Consider the following 14,620-nt stretch of genomic DNA (forward strand, 5'->3'; position numbering starts at 1 on the left):
TCCCAGTAATCCATTTTGGCTTTGTGTTCACAAATAGCCTGGTATTCCTGACAAGTCACTGGAGGCCACAGAGAAGCCTGTGAAATGAATCTGTCCACATTTGCAATGAAGCAGATAGAGAATACTCAGTAACATCTGGGAGAAGGAGCAGATGCCTGGGCAGTGATCAGTTACTTGTGGCACATATGTCTGTAAATGCTCCAGTTACTTACAGAAAAGGACATTGTCAGCTTCCTCCCTGTGTCATTGTCATATCAAACTGGTCATGCCATCTAAATACTAGCAGCCAGGTTGAAATCATAGAGTCACAGAATCATAGAATGTTAAAGATCATCTAGTCCCAATCCTCCACTGCCATGGGCAGGGACATCTCCCTGTAGATGTAAATTCTTATAGCCCTGCCCCGCTTTGGTATTGAACGATAATGTTGGCAAGGACATTTTTCCATGCTTCATTCTGCATTGTCCTGAGCCTCCTTCACTTTGTGACCACTCCACTGGAGCTGAATTTGTATGTCCTGTACTACCTGTACTTCTACTTCATCCAGTTATGCCAAACAATTAACAGTAAGCTTCATCTCCATTTTCACTTAGTCCAGCACAAGGTACAACTTTAGGATAAAAGCTTGACCCACACTCCATTGCACAGATCGACTCAGCACTGCCTTTGAAAAGTTACTGAAGAATGCTGTGTGCTTTGGATGTGTTGCTCAGTGAGTGGGTTAAAGGGAGTTTTAGAGCACAGAATGGGCTTGAAATGTCATCCCTACTCACAGAGACAGTGATCCTCTACCCTTATCCAGATTAGTACAACCAAAAGCAGGGTGTTCTGTGATATTGTTAAGCTATCTAAACAATGTACTCTTCAATACCAAAGAATAGCCAAAATGATCATAAGCAAAATTCCTTTTATAATAATACAACACTAATTAACACAATACCTCAAGGAGCATTATACCATTTTCCTTGGAAGACCAGCCATACTGAGGATTAGGAAAGGAGCATATAATCTTAAATATCTGCTGTTCTTTTTCAGCAATGGATGCTGATCGGCTCTAAGAAGAACTCTATCTTCTGATTAATTGACACTGTGATTTAAAGAAAGTACGGGGAGAGAAAGTCACTACAGGAACTGAGCAACATCTCTCAGGATAACCAAAAGACGTGTAACATGATACTCATAATTTCACTTTACAACAACATGATTAAAACATAGGGAAGGATATTGTTCATTTCAATGTTTTGACATGAGCTTGTATTTCCTCTGCAGAGTAATGTTTCTTTACTGTAAATATAGTTTGGTGAAATAATTGTACGATAACTGACCTTCAAAGATTTTCAGAGTTCGAAATTAATTTAATGAAAAAACATTCCAGCTTTTTAAGGAGAGTTGCTTGCACAAGGACTGATGGTACTGATACCTTTCATTAACCTCTGAATTAGAAAAAAAGTGATTTTCTTCATTCTAGCAGCATGTCTCACTGAAAGATACAATTCATGTATTTGTATATGAAAGTTTGCTTATGAAAATATCTGCAAAGGCAGTACTGGAGTCTAAAAATTTCTCTTTTTATTTACAAAGCAGACTTGCTCAGTGAGAATGTTGTAAGACTCTCAAAACTCCATCTCTGGGACTCTGACAGGTTGTTCACAGGCCACACAGAGATTCATGTTGTTGAATTCATGTTATTTTATCCAAGACAAAAATTTTTCAGAAATGATTAACACATAAGATTCATTAGTTAGGAAGTCTTACATGCACTGCAATTGCACCTGCTAAGAGTAGGCCAGGCATAGAATAGGGGTTGGCACATTTTGCGTGGGTATTGTCTTACAGCTCAGGAGAAGGAAACCAGACAGATTCAATTTAGCCCAGTGACAAAGGCTTACAAGCAGCCCAAACCAATGCACATGTTAGAAACCCAAACCAGTCACCAGAGAACACCCTTGACAGAATCAGAGAGAGCCAGTGCCTTTTCCACTGAAGAGCTCACAAATCCGAACTCTTATATGTGTAGCTGACTGTGTATCTCTGACTTACTGACTGAAGAGTGAGAAACTCCCATTAATAAGTCCCTTAATTCCAAAAAGGAAGACTTGGTTTTTTTCTGTAAATTTCCAAAACAGCACATGCTAGGAGTGAATATTTCTGGCCTTACAACCAAACCTGATTCAGCTGAAGAATTGTGGAAGTCAAATTCACTCAGAAGGAACTGTGACCTCTATTTTCAGACTAGCAGAATGGAAGAAGGCTGGCCAATCTGCCCACACTTTTTTTGAGGATGTCAGGTTTGCACAGGTTTATTTTAATTGGTTTGCTTTTAGATATTCAGAATAAGAAGAATAAATTGGAGAACTAAAATACAATTCAGAGAACATTTTAACAAAAATAGGGCATTTTACTTCCTAATGTGGACAGTAGGTGTCCTCCTTACCCTGAGTCAGCTGTTCAACAGCAGTGCTGACCTTGGAGTATCCCACCTGGGGAAGAGGCATTTGTGCTCATGTTTAAATTGTCGAAAGGGCAAGGTCCCTTGTCACAGTCATGAGTGACATTCTGGTTTTTTGAGCCCGGGTCACATAAATGGGAGGAATAGTGTTTCCATCTAATTCAGCTTCATCCCTCAGGGTGTTTCGAGGCTTAGTCCCAGGCACACGGGTAAGATTTGTTTAAAGCAACTTGAGACATATTCCATTTTCTAAGACATTACTGTTTCAGATGCATAAATAAATAAATAATTTGGTCTTTTAACACCACAGTATGTATCCTGTAACACCACAGTATGTATCCTGACTAACAAAGGTAACTGTACACAATGCAGGTCAGTTTTTCACAGCAGCTTAAAAGAGAATTACAAGTTCTTGGATCATTTTAGTGAGAGAACTTCAGCTTTTAACAATCCATAAAAAAAATCAATATCCACCTCGTTTCACCTCACAGCCTTTCACGCCATGCCCCACCTCAAAGAAGATTTAAAATTGCCCCATTTTAAGATATTTACTCACAATGCATTGCTGTCAAAACCCATTGCTTTTCCACAAGAGCTCCTCCACAAAAAACTGTTAAATTCTTACTCTGGATAGCAGCCAGGAGTGAGGATATAAGGCCAGGAGTGAGGACACACAACACATCCTCTGATAATGTCCACGCAGCCACCTGAGATGCAACAGAAGTGCAATTACGCTACATGTTGTCCAGAAGAATTGGGAATTTGGATATTTTTACCCTTAGATGAGTACTTACATCTTGGCAGTAGGGTAAGAGCAGCTAGGGAGATCAGGAGAGCAGGAGAACAAACAGCTGTCACAGCTGCTGCTGTTTGCTGACAAGAGCAGTGTAAATTACAATGCAGTCTTTTCTATTGAGATATCCCCTACAGGAAATTTTAGATTCTCTTTTTAAAACCTGCCTGTTTCTTGAATCCCCTAAAAAAACCTGAATAAAACCTAATACCTGAATAACACCTAGATGTCTCAGGGAATTTGATGCATTTTTTACTTCAAACAAAACAAAACAAAAAAAAGCAGCAACAACAACAAAAAAGGAAATTTGTGAGAAGAATGGAAGTGGCTATCTTCAAGGTGGTGAAAAAAATGGGAGAATGAATACATGAGTGAGAGAGAAAGAAATGTTCTTAATGTCTTAGACATTGTCAAAACCATAGGAAGACTTTTTGTCAAACTGCAAAGGAGCAACTGCCGTCTGTGACCGCTGAAGCACACTACCACCCTACCACCCTTCCTCACCACCACCCAAAAATATGTCTCCCAACTGGAATTTGGACTGTGACAGAAACTGGAGATAAGACTATTGTCCAATTATCTCAGGTCTAAGGAGAAGTAAACAAGGCTCAGAAAAGTAGTATGTGTCCAAAAAGCAAGCCAAACTCAGCGGCTGTGCTAAGAATCAGCCCTAGCCTGGGCTCAGCAGGTGGAGGAGGAGGAGGGTTTTTGATGTGTGATGGCAAAATCTCTCCGCACAAAATAAAAGGAATAAACCTCCTTCTCCGGGAAGACCATGCACACATGGGACATTGACATGAGAGGCAGCTGAGAAGGGGTCATAAACCATCAAAGACCCCCAAAGCATCCCCCAGACTCATTCCTGAGGCCTTCCACCACCAGAGGACTGCACATGATTCAAGTGATGCAAAAAATCCAGAGTCAGTTGCAAGACACTGCAAAGCTTTGCCCCCCATGGGAGGTGCCTAGGCATCTTCTGAATGTATATTAATCCATTGGACTCTGTATTTTGTGGGACCCTCACCACTGAGAAGTCCCGAAGAAGAGGACCCACAGAACATAAAGAAGCCACACATACGTAAGACAGAGCAATTTGTATTTTCTTAGAAGTAGTTTTTAAGGGTGCAGGTTTCAGATGCAGAAAGCCCTGGAGCACACAAGTATCAAATGCAAACAAAATATCTAATCTGTGGTCACACGAAAAAGATGAATTGGTGAGAAAGACACTTCTGTATTGCAAACCTCTGTGTCTGCACGCAGGTTTTGCATGCTTCGTGGGTAAACCACTACAAAAAAAACAGTCTACCCCTGTGTGAAGAAATTACGGAACCTGCTATTTTATTCAGTATCTTTAGAAAGAATTCAAAATTTAACTTGCCCAAAACAGCTAGCTTTCATTTTTATTCAAGAGTTAGAAAATGGCAGCTCTCCAGATTGTTGAATGAGATTGTAACACTGAAATGCTTATTTCTATGGTACAGAATCTTACTATTCATAATCCAGTTTGAAAATATGTACACAATGCAACACAATTCATGTTTCAGAAGACTCTTCCAAAGCTCTTTTAAAAGAAAACACGTGACTTTTAGAATTCATCAGTTCTTGAAAGAGCCAGCTCTAGTTCCCCCAAAGTAACTCTCTATTCTCCATCTAATCCTGGAATTATTCGCCCACTGTAGGTTAACTCTGCAAAGAGGGACCTGAAGGCATAATTATGTTTGAGTCCTTTATGACTTTGCCCTCCCACTAAACGACTAGCTTAGAAAGCAGTATAAGAGACAAAATAAGAAACAGACCCATGTTCTGGCCAGTCAGGAGAAGGCTTGTGTTTCTAGAGCATAATATCTAATGCTGGGTTCTTTCTGCCAAGCACATTCAACATCATAGAAGTAACATTGATTTATTTCAAGGCTTTGAGGACTCTCTGAGTTAACTACAACTACTTATATTTCTCTGCTACTCCATTTTCCTGTGATATCACACAGAAAATAGATGGAAAGAGAGAAGATGAACATCTGACGCAGAAAAGACAACCTGGTGAGTATTATGAGACACTGGTACCAGAGAAGAAAGTAAAATAGGTATACTCAAGCATATGTTTTTGTCCCTTCCCCAGTGAGTCCCTGGGAGTCTGTCTCCCAGCCACTGAGGGATGTGTCCAGACACACCAGGGTGGGTTTGAGGATGGGGCAGCCTAAGGAGAAGACAGAGAAAACATCATAGCTCTGCCTTGCTGTGCTCCTGGCAGCTGCCCACTCTGCACCACTCACCTGCCCTCCCTTCCCAGCCCAAGGCAACAGCCCTGCAGCTGAGCTGAGACACTGCCTGAGGTCAGGCACCAGCAACTCTGGAAGGTTTAGAGGTGCGGTTTAAATTGGACCCCTGAACTTGTGCCCTAATGCTCACCTTTAGCACCACAGAAAGCAGCATGAAGGAAAAAGGAACATAGTCACTACAGAAGAAAAATTATCAAAATGACTGAGTATGAAATAAGAGATAGAACACCTCAGCATAGTACTGGGTAGAGACAAAACTGATCCACTGACACATGGGCTTAAAGCCCATAGCAAATTTCCCTAGAGGCAAGGGCTGGAAATAGAAGCTGGGTAGACTCATTGTTCTTTTACTCATATGGTGGCTTCTGCCAAGACAGTGGCTGTGCTTTGTGGGAACTGTAGGGAGAAAGAATGGATCATTTTATTTACAACATGTTACTCCTCCTGAAGACCAATTAAGTATGCAGCAGAAGAACTAATAAAAGAAATCATCTCAAGAAAGAAGTTTTGCTTTGGGGCTTCCTTTTGCATGTAAATAATTTTGCCAATAAATTCTAAACTTGACCATAAATTAACTTATTGACACAACCAAAGGAGCCCAGCCAACTTGTTGCACATCCTAAAATTTTATGTCAGTTTTTCAGCCTCAACTACTGAAATTGGAGGAGGACACTCTGACAAAAGCATTTGGGTACAAAATTTGAGGCTGGTTATGCATATTAATACCTGTGCCATCAGGGATTATCTGAACAGTCAGAAAGGTTGTTCAGAAGGAACTTGCACAGAAAGTGATGAGTTGCTACTATATAATAGTTTAGGCTGCATATTCCTAATCCTGATTATCAGTTTCAATGAATGTACCAGTACTAGAGGGGATTTTTTAAAAGGTATGGGTATGCTAATACCTAGGGAATTACAGAAAAAATATCTTCAGAAGTAAGTAAGATTTAGAAGTAAATAGAAGTACATTTAGATATTGGAAAAAAATATAAATGGGCTATAGAAAATTTGGTTTTAGATGGTAGGCATAGATTTGCCTATGCATATTTACCTGAAAAACACCTAGTAACATTGGCTAATATTTTATTCTGTGTATTCCAAATAGATTTTCCTTGAAAACAGATCAGGTAAAAACAGGATGATACATATCAAACCTCTTTTTACTAGGCACCTCACACAGGAGTATATAACTATAAGCGGGTCTCAGTGTACAGGATTTTTACTCACAAATGCTGAGCCTGATCATGCATAGTCTAGAGGAAACAGCTTCAATATGGTAAAACTGCTAATTAAAATATCATGAAATCAGACTTTGGGAAATATTTATAAGTCATAAAAGAAAGAACTGTATCTATGATGCCTGGTGATACTGTGTACAGGAGAACACTGTAAAAAAGAACAGCAGTGCTACAAAGTGATGATAGTTACAGGTGATGTGGCAGTAGTGAGAAGAAAAATGAAAGAACATTAAAAGCTTTTGCAGTGCATGGAGCTCTCACCACATCACACAGGTTGCTCTGCCTTGACAAAGACACATCTGTGACAAAGAGCTCCACAATCTCTAAAAATAAACCCACACCTCCCTTTTTCAGGGAAATCTCCAACAATTACTCTCTCTTCCAGAAGGGAGAGCAACAGCAAATTTGAGCAAACTGTCTGCCCAAGGTCTTCTACAGGTAAAACTCATGAGGCTGGGCCAACTGAGCTCAAAGATGTGCCACAGCTAAAATACAGAAGCTTTCTGCAGGCTGATTGTAGTGGGGCTCAAGTCTTCAAGAAACCTTTCAATCTATGTGACAGGGACATTTCCTTGAATGTACCTAGTTAGTAATAGAATACTTGATATTCCAATTATTTAATATTGATGAAAGATATTTCTATTACTTGGGTATATATTTCGAAGTGAAGAACTGTGTCTTTAAAAGGCTCTAAATAAGATTTATTCATAGAATCATAGAATATGCTGAGTTAGAAAGGACCCAGGAGGATCACCAAAGTCCAACTCTTGGCCCTGCACAGGACAGCCCCAAGAATCACTCCATGTGCCTGAGAACACTGTCCAAATGCTTCCTGAACTCTGTCAGACTTGGTGCTGTGACCACTTCCCTGGGGAGCCTGTTCCAGTGCCCAATTACCCAGTTTTCAGGACTCAAACTGAATTGCCTAAAACTGGGCATTTACTGACATTTGAGAGATTGTGGGTTTTCCAGACATTGGCATAGGGCTTGCAATCTGCCATAGCATCTACAGAAGGCCCATGGCCTTCTGCTCCAAAAGACAGACCTAAAACACCTTTAAGACATTTTAAATGGCATTATATCCTTACCTCTTTGCCACTAAACCACACTCAGTGGTATATGGATCTCATCCAGTGAAAAGCTAATGAGGTAGGATGAGATGCTGAAAGGAGTAAACTTTAGATTCCTAGGCTCTGAGGGTCTTCTGAACAGCACAGGTAACTCACTGATGGGGTCTGGAATTCATCTCTGACCTGGAAGCCACCTGAGGTTCAGGAATGAACCTATATGACTTCATGTGGACAACTGAATCAAGCCTAAATTTATGTGAGCTGAGTAATACTGTGTAACTAGATACATAGTGGCTTGCAAGGTTTCACCCCAGTATTCATATACTAGCTCTCTGCAAATGCTACAGAGAGAACATGAAGAGAGGGAAGAGCCTGTCTTCACACCACAGCAGATGACACAATTTCTCACCAACCCCTCTGCTCTAACATACATTGCTGGGGAGGATTTCTTGCCTTTGTCGTGGTTACAGATGTCAAATATCCTTAAAAGGAAAAACCAAACCCACATCCTTTTCATTTATTTATATATATATACACACACACACAGAGAGAGAGAGATTAAAAAGTGAATAAGGAGGAACACCAGACAGAAATCATGGGTGCTTTCCTTGCTTTGTACACCTTTACTGCTGTCATTCTCCTGGTAATTCATGGAGGTAAGTAACCTGTTCAATCCTTTTGAAGGTAAATGCTGATGTACAGAGTTCCAGTTAAGTCAATATATATTAATGTAAAGGAAGTAGTCACAACTATTATTTGAATTCTTATCATTAGCTCTTTTCCACTGTGTGTATGTGTTTGATCTTTCATACAAACAAAATTTCTCAATGAGTAGTATTAATTAAGTTGCAAAGAGGACGAGTTATCTGGAAAAGTTCTGAGGAGTTAACATAATGATTACCTGATCTTTCTCTCCAGAGATATACAGATACATTGATTTCTTGATCTTCTCTTTTTCTGAAAAACAAATTTCTGTAGTGTGACTTACACTATATTAACCTATCTTCCAGCTACAATATTTAAGAGTGGCAGATCTGAGTTTATTACTCACAGTGAAAGCTAAGAAATTAACCATATCAACAGTCTTCAAGAAAAGAAATATGAGCAAAAGCAACAGTATTTTGGTGTTCTTGTTGCCAAAGCTCATCCTACTGATCTAATTTCAGTCCTATTGAAACATAATGAAGTAGCACTGATGAGCAATTTTAAAAGTGTACCTTGAAGACCATCGTTGTGACATATGTATATGCTTCTGTCTATATACTTTGTAATATTCTTCCTAAGAGACTTCAAGTGTCTTACAGTATTTGTTAGCCCAGCTGTGTGTTGTGGTTTATTTTTATTTTTAGGTTTGTGTGTGGAAATCATTGGAGGGACTGAAGTAGCACCACACTCGAGACCATTTATGGCACAAATCGTGGGACCAAAAAGATTTGTTTGTGGAGGAGCTTTGATCAAGGAAAACTGGGTGTTAACAGCTGCCCACTGCAAGGTGTAAGTTCTTACTCTGATTCAGAGGTTGTCCTCAGCGAGTATCTCTGTTCAAGAGAGTTAGTATGCCTGGTGATTTTGTGCACTTAGCATGATCATGATCAATTTCTGATTACTGTGTTTTATAGTTTATATCAGCAAATGTGCTTCAGTGAGTAAAAAATATTATAATAAGGTATACTGATCTTCACTGCTTCTGAGGAGGTATTTAAAAAGCTTCTAGCTGCATCCCAGCACAGAATAGCAACACTGAAACAGTGATTTTGGAGGAAAGGTTTATCCTTGTTTTCTCGGTCAACCAGTACACGAGTCCAGACGAGTGGCCAGTCTAAACTGCTGCTCTGTAAACAAAAGTAAACTCTTGTAGCTTTATTCTATAAAAGATATGCAGTTCACCACAGAAAGAGACAGCATGCAGTTAATACAGGAGAAAAAATCCTCCAGAGAGATGACAGAAGACACTGAGAGATCTCTGCCTTACTGGGTATGTTGGCTTGTCACCAATGTTTCTTCTTCCTGTTCAACTCAGGATGCAAATGGATATTTGGCCCCACAGAATCCCTCAGCCAGGCAAGAAGTGAGGATTAAATGACACAGCCCACCCATCCTTGCCTTTGTGGGGAGGACTGGAGCTGCTGCTGAGCCAGACCTCACGCAGGCTCTGTCGACACCCTGACCAAGGCCAGTGAATCACTGGGCCCTGCACACATCATGGAAATGTATCTCCTGGCTTCATCCAAGCAGGGAGATACATGGGACCTACTGTACAGGGCCCAAAAGCTATTGTATTAACATATGGTAAAGAGTATTTTCAAATGAGACTGCATTTAAGAGAAAATACAATGAATTGTTAACTTAATGATGGCTCAGTCAACAGACAACTCTTCACAGCTGAAGGAGCAACCACTTTCTCAGGGTTATGTTTTCCACAGTACAACACAAATGAGGGCCAATATACACATCTACTCTGCTACCCTTCAGCTGTAAGATATACATTGTTCGCCCAAAAATAGCTATACCTGCAGTCTTATATTAAGGTCTGCTTGGACTGCTTGACCAAGGAGTGCTAGACTTGTGGTTTCTATATCAGAGAACCTCAGCAGGCACAACTCTGTCACCACTTCTGCGTCTTTTAAGTACATGAAGTTGCAGAATAGTTAGAGAAAAGGAATGAGGTGTGTGTCACATAGATTCAGAAAATTATGTTGAAATGGTGCTAGGGCATAGCAATGACACAATGCAGACCAGTCAAGATGATCTGTGAAGTAACGGTGCAGTGAGCTATTTCTAAATTTTCAGCACAAGTTGCAGAAGGCACAGTTGGTGAGACAAGTACCCGTAGTAAAGCTAATGCATTCACCCCTCATTCAGTTCCCAAAGGGAAACAACAGGGATAGATCCAAAGTCAAGTTCCTGGGAAGCTGGAAATAGGATAGCATGAACTTTGATTCACTGAAACATTTTTTGTTTTAATTATTGTGGAAATAGGGTCATACTTTATATTTTTCTAAATTGCTGTTGTTTTTCACAAGAAAAGAGACTACAGCAACTGAACATTATAGGACCACATGTAACAGCAAAAAATGTACAGAGTTACAGCAAGTGAATCCCACTAATCATGTTGTCCTCTTCTCAGGAAAGAAGGCAAAGTTATTCTTGGAGCTCATTCACGGAAAGCAACTGAAAAACAAACACAGATTTTCCAGATTGCAAAGCAAATTCCCTACCCATGCTATGACTTCATTTCCAAGGAAAATGACATTATGCTGATACAGGTATAGACTTATACAACACTTGTGTAATATACATCTTCTACGTTGTACCATTTTCTTCCTTCTTGTGAGGGAGAGGAGCCAAGGCAGTTAGTGGTGACTTTTTGGGGGGGTGATATAGTCTGGCTAATCCATCAGACTGAGAACCCAGGGATGCCCAGGTAACTAATGCAATCAACAATTTCTCTTGTGCATGCCAATGCTAGAAGTAGATAAATTCTGGAGCTTGATCAAGATATTTCAGTTTCTGGCTTTTCAGTGAAAGAATAAAGATAAATGCACAGCTAAGAAGTTTGGTTAAAAACCCTAATGTTCTGTCTGAAAAACAGTTCTAATTAAAAATGCCTGACTTCTCTGATTCTCAGTTTTGTCAACACCAGTGATGACAGTTATTTTATTCTCTCAGGGGTTTGAAAACCAGAGAAGTAAAATATTTTTTAGAGCTAATATTTCAGCAGAAGCTAAATGGTTTTTCATGAGACAAAGAATACCCATTTTCCTCATTCTTATGATGACATAAATCCTGTCACAAAGAATGGAGGAATCTCAAGAAGGGATTGCAGTAATCCTCCATTACCATAATGGGAAAGATCCAACGGTTAACATGCAAGGGCATCTGTTAGACTCTGCCCCATAATACCTATTTTCCACATCTTCTACAGCTTCACAAAAGAGCAAGACTTACTGCAGCTGTGAAACTCATTCCCCTGCCTACTTCAGATGATGACCCCAAACCAGGAACAATTTGCACAGTAGCAGGATGGGGAAAAACTGACAATCGTCAGAAAATGCTTTCTGCTACCCTGAGGGAAGTCAATATCACTGTCATCAGTAGGCAAGTCTGCAATGATAAACATCATTATAATGGCAAACCTGTTATAACAGAGAACATGATATGTGCAGGGGCTGGAAAAAAGGACTCATGTGATGTAAGTATATTTACTGTGTATATCTGCATAAATTATATTAAAAATAAAATATAAAGTACTAGCTTTTACACATTTACCATTTTTGTCTCTCTCTAGTTCAATGAAGAATTTTATTAAATATCAGTGAGTTTACCAATGCTTGTTCTTCTAAGCCTTAAAATCAAAATTTTTGAAGAGTAATTTCATCTTCACAGACTTTGGATACTGTAACTTTATCCAGGCATGGCAGATAGCTATTCTTGTCTTCAATAAAATGAGTTAAATATTAAAATCTCCATAAAACAATTTATGAGCCCATTCTCAAGCAGCTGACATCAGTGGAACAAATTATTTGATGTCAGAGGGCTTTGAAAGAGGTTTTGCTGATAAAAAGTATTTTCACTGGGCACCAAGTTAAATGCAGAACTGTGTATGAACTATCACATTTTAAAATATTTAAGTATTGCATTTAAAAGTTACCAAAAAAGAAAGGCATCAATTTCTGGAGACTTCATGCTTTTCTTCTTCATTTTCAAAAAGACTAACTCTTCCTTAACACTAAGCTAAATTTATTCCCCTTCACTTACATTTGAAAGATCAGATTTAAGTCTTTTTTTCTTTTCTGCTATCGAAAATCTTAAATTCTAAGGAGAAAAAACCATGATAACACTGCCTACATTTTTATTTTCTCCATGCCACTGCTGTAAATTTAATTTAAAAGAAACATTTTTTAGCTTTTGTTAATTTGAATGATCTTTTTTTTCTTTTTTTTTTTTTTTTCCTAGGGAGATTCTGGTGGACCTTTAAGATGCAATAATGTGATGAGAGGCATCACTTCTTTTGGGAAGAAAAAGTGTGGTAGTGTTGATGGCCCTGGTGTCTACACTCGACTCACAAACCAATACCTCCAGTGGATAAGGAAAACCATAGGGGGTGCCTAATAGATTGGGTTTTGGGCAAGTGATATGTGTAATAATATCTAGTTTTCAAATAGTCTTTTAAAATGATTATACCGGTAAAAGAGGTATTTCCACACCGAATTTTAGCAGCTTGCTGTAGTTCAGCTACAATAGCATTCATAGCTTATACTGTCAGCCATGGAGTCATAGAATGGAGTTTTGTGACTCAGGATTCCAACGTTCTTGTGTTGCATCTTGTTATACATGGATTAGTATTTCTGATAAAACATCTAATCTATCTAGTTGCATGCTGAGTATATACTGCACTCTTCTGTATATATAACCCTGCAAATAACCCTGATATTTAGTGAGATGCTGGGTACAACTCCAGACATCTTAAAAGCTTAGTAGCCTCTCTGATTTTACAACTGTAGTAGACTGCAAGTCTTCAGAAAGTTAAGTTGCAGCAACTGCATTTGATTGTGGGACACTGTAAGTGTGCATTTCCTAACTGTTCTGTATTGGAAACCTCTAGATTTTATTCTTTTATGTACTTTGCATTTAATAAAGAAATGGCAATAAAAATCTACTGATTTCAGCTGTCATATTATATGGAAAGCTCTGTCTGTTCCAGTCCAGCTAGTCTGTGTACTATCTGTATGATGTTGTATACACCAAAATCAGCAACATTATGTTAAAAAAATCAGCTGAAAACCCATACTCCAGAGAAGTGACAAGAATGTCACAGCTAGAGTATTGGTATTACCATACTGACATGAAGCACTGTTCATAATATAAGACCACATTAATTGTATGATGCCACTACTGCTGTTTCAGATATGCAGTGAAATTTTTTAAGTGCTTGAAGAAGGACTTGTCAAGAAGTGCATGTATCTATTGTGAAAAATGTTTCTGCCTGTCTCTGTATTAACAGTCTTCAGTATTTGCAATGCTATTAACACCTCAAAAAGGGCTTGGTTTCATTTTGTTCTGCTTCACACACCTACTTGGAGGTAGGCATCACATAAAAGAAAGCAGGGGACATCCAAAGAGTGGAGAAATTTTGCATTGATTTTAATTAAAAAATTATTGCTCTGTTCATCATGAGTGATAAAGCACCATTTACAACACAACATGAGAAAATACAAACTAAAACATCTTTACACAACTCCCTTAACCTGATCTTTTTGAGAAGAAACAGTAGTTTTGTCTCAGAGGAATAATAAAGGATGAGGAAAGAGAGGACCTAAACTACAGGGGTCTTTACTGAAAATTTTGATGATGAACATCATCTTTGTTTTCCATTTTTTACAAGCATTACACAGTCAGAACTTTTCACCTTGCCATTCTTATTCCTAAAGTGTTTATTTTGACTCTTGGATTGAACACATAAACAAGTACACACAAACAAGTACACAAAAACACAATCACAGAGGCACACACAAACACAAAAGCAAAACAGGAGAAGAGAGAAGAATTACCAGCAAACTAAGATTGCATCAGTGAAACCGAGAGAATTGCCCCACTGACTGCTACCAACACCCAAAATCGTGAATTGATTCTGTCTTTAAACACACAGGAAATAAGTAATACCAGACTTTTTCTATTCTTGGAAACTACCAAACCCTTGTTTAGGCAAAAACTAATTCTAAAAAAGCTTCAGAAAACAAAAATATCCTTGTCAATCTAGTAAAAAATCTCTAGCCCACCTCGAGGGCTATGTC

General features: G+C 38.9%; 1 protein-coding gene across 1 annotated transcript; it reads left to right on the forward strand.

Moving 5' to 3' along the window:
- Window positions 1-8,421: 8,421 nt before the first annotated feature.
- On the forward strand, window positions 8,422-12,938 carry LOC113985551 (granzyme A-like). The gene is made up of 5 exons (XM_027716379.2): window positions 8,422-8,482; window positions 9,176-9,320; window positions 10,954-11,092; window positions 11,752-12,018; window positions 12,783-12,938. The coding sequence occupies exons 1-5, from the start codon at window positions 8,422-8,424 to the stop codon at window positions 12,936-12,938; spliced, it is 768 nt and encodes a 255-aa protein (XP_027572180.1).
- The last annotated feature ends 1,682 nt before the right edge of the window (window positions 12,939-14,620 follow it).

This window comes from Pipra filicauda, unplaced genomic scaffold, assembly GCF_003945595.2.
Source record: "Pipra filicauda isolate LSUMZ 115617 unplaced genomic scaffold, ASM394559v2 scaffold447_size767260_pilon, whole genome shotgun sequence".
Taxonomy (NCBI): Eukaryota; Metazoa; Chordata; class Aves; order Passeriformes; family Pipridae; genus Pipra; species Pipra filicauda.